The sequence below is a fragment of the Limulus polyphemus genome, unplaced genomic scaffold (genome assembly GCF_000517525.1).
Source record: "Limulus polyphemus unplaced genomic scaffold, Limulus_polyphemus-2.1.2 Scaffold559, whole genome shotgun sequence".
Classification (NCBI taxonomy): Eukaryota; Metazoa; Arthropoda; class Merostomata; order Xiphosura; family Limulidae; genus Limulus; species Limulus polyphemus.
The window spans coordinates 191,737-193,653 of NW_013666169.1; the positions used below are offsets into that span (position 1 = coordinate 191,737).

The window sequence follows — 1,917 nt, forward strand, 5'->3', positions numbered from 1 at the left end:
GTTAAGTTAAATTTTGAGCCCCTAAGGACATTCCCCATAGTTCATTGTGTTTACATACAAATTTTGATTGAGATTGGTCCAATAAGCTTAGAGGAGTTAGGGTACAAACAAACACACATTTCGTCTTTATATATATAGATCTATATATTATATATATCTATAATATCTATATATTATCTGAGCTATAAATGTTTATTTAAGTACCAGCAGTTGTTTTCTACGACCATATTACTGATATGGGATAAGATAATTTAACATGAGTATATTATTTTTTCATCGCTTTTTAAAATGCAAATTACTGATCAAACATTTATAGAACCAGACTTGCATAGCTTGTACTATAATAACCTGTGGGAAACAAGACCAAAGTTTGAATAATTATATTTTTGTTTTGTGTACCAACATTTGTTCATTTATTAAATAATACATGGTCTTTTGGAATAATTTAATCCTCATTTTACCCTTTTTTTAATTTATACACCTGTTTTTCTCTAGGGAGCATACACACCTCGTCATGTCTACACTCAGGAGGACGTGAAAGAGATCATTGAATATGCTAGGCTGCGGGGTATAAGAGTTATTCCTGAATTTGATACTCCAGGTCACACTCAAGGACTTGCTAAAGCATTTCCTCGTAAGCATTTATTTAATTTTGTGCTTTAGTTTAAAATACAGAAATTAGATATATATTTTTACTTTCTGTAGTGTGGATTATCATAAATAAAAGTATTAAAAGTTTTTACTCCTTTATGATCAGTTTTAAGAAAGTTATTTTATTTGTTTAATTAAGATTATAGTGCCTGGTATAGTCTGGTGGTTATGGTGCTTGACTTAGAACCTGTAGGTCAGAGGATTGAAACCCATTGCCAAACATGCTTGCACTTTCAGTTGTGGGACCATTATAATGTGATGGTCAATCTCACTTATCATTGGTAAAAGTAACCCAAGAGTTGGTGATGGGTGGTGTTGGCAAGCTGCTTTCCCTTTAGTTTATCATTTCAAAATTAGGGATGGTTAGCAAGAGCTGGGCAATTAACTTGATTACCTATGAGTATCAATTAGTGTCACATAAATTAATTGATTAATCAAAATTGCAATTAGATCAATTAACAACATAAACATGATCAACTAATGGAAATTAATGTTTACGATTATTACTGTTTTTGATTGTTCCAACTACCCAATATATCTAAATATTTGGGCATTTTGATTTCTCTATTTTATTTCTGATTAAAGCATGGTTATTCAGCTTAATGAATTAGTCTTGCAACTGATGAAGTTAATAATTTACTCAGAATTAGCATTTCCAATTATCACTATTTTTGATTATTCTTCTGATAATAATTGATTAGTTGAAAATAACAAACTAATGAGTCTGATGATTCATTGATTGATTATCAAGTATGACTAATTACCCATATATATGGTTAGTGCGTATAGCTCTCGCGTAAATTTGTGCAGAAATTTAAAACACAAAAGAAACTACAACCAGTGATTGTCTTTTAACTTTTTCTGATTTATCACAATTTTTTAATTAACCAGTAAATATATGAAAGGCAAAATAAGTTTACTTGTTTCTGTGCATTACAGTGAAGCAGATAAGCTAACCATTTATCTAAGTTCCAGTTTTTTTTATTTTTATGTGATTACTTATTTTTTTGTAATTACTTTTTCTATAAACCAGCCACTTTATATTCTTTCATGATGAAAAATTTCTAGCTTTCCAGCTTAATGTAGCACTTTGCCTGGAATTGTACTTATTTGCTTGTTATGGTTCGAGGACTAACTGTCATCTAATCTTGCTTGGAGACGGCTTGAATGGGTAATGAAGAAAAACTTTAATACAAGTTTAACATAACAGAAAATGTACAATTTGATGACAAAACCTTGTCGAAACATTGTACATTTACTGTTATG

The 1,917-nt window shown here is 30.0% G+C and overlaps 1 protein-coding gene across 1 annotated transcript in view; it reads left to right on the forward strand.

Annotated features, from left to right (window-relative positions):
* The window catches only part of LOC106459098 (beta-hexosaminidase subunit alpha-like), a 34,294-nt gene that overhangs the window by 22,710 nt on the left and 9,667 nt on the right, over positions 1 to 1,917 (forward strand). Inside the window, exon 7 of the mRNA XM_013918684.2 lies at positions 496 to 634. Coding sequence (XP_013774138.1) covers positions 496 to 634 — 139 coding nt within the window. The remainder of the gene's footprint in view (positions 1 to 495; positions 635 to 1,917) is intronic.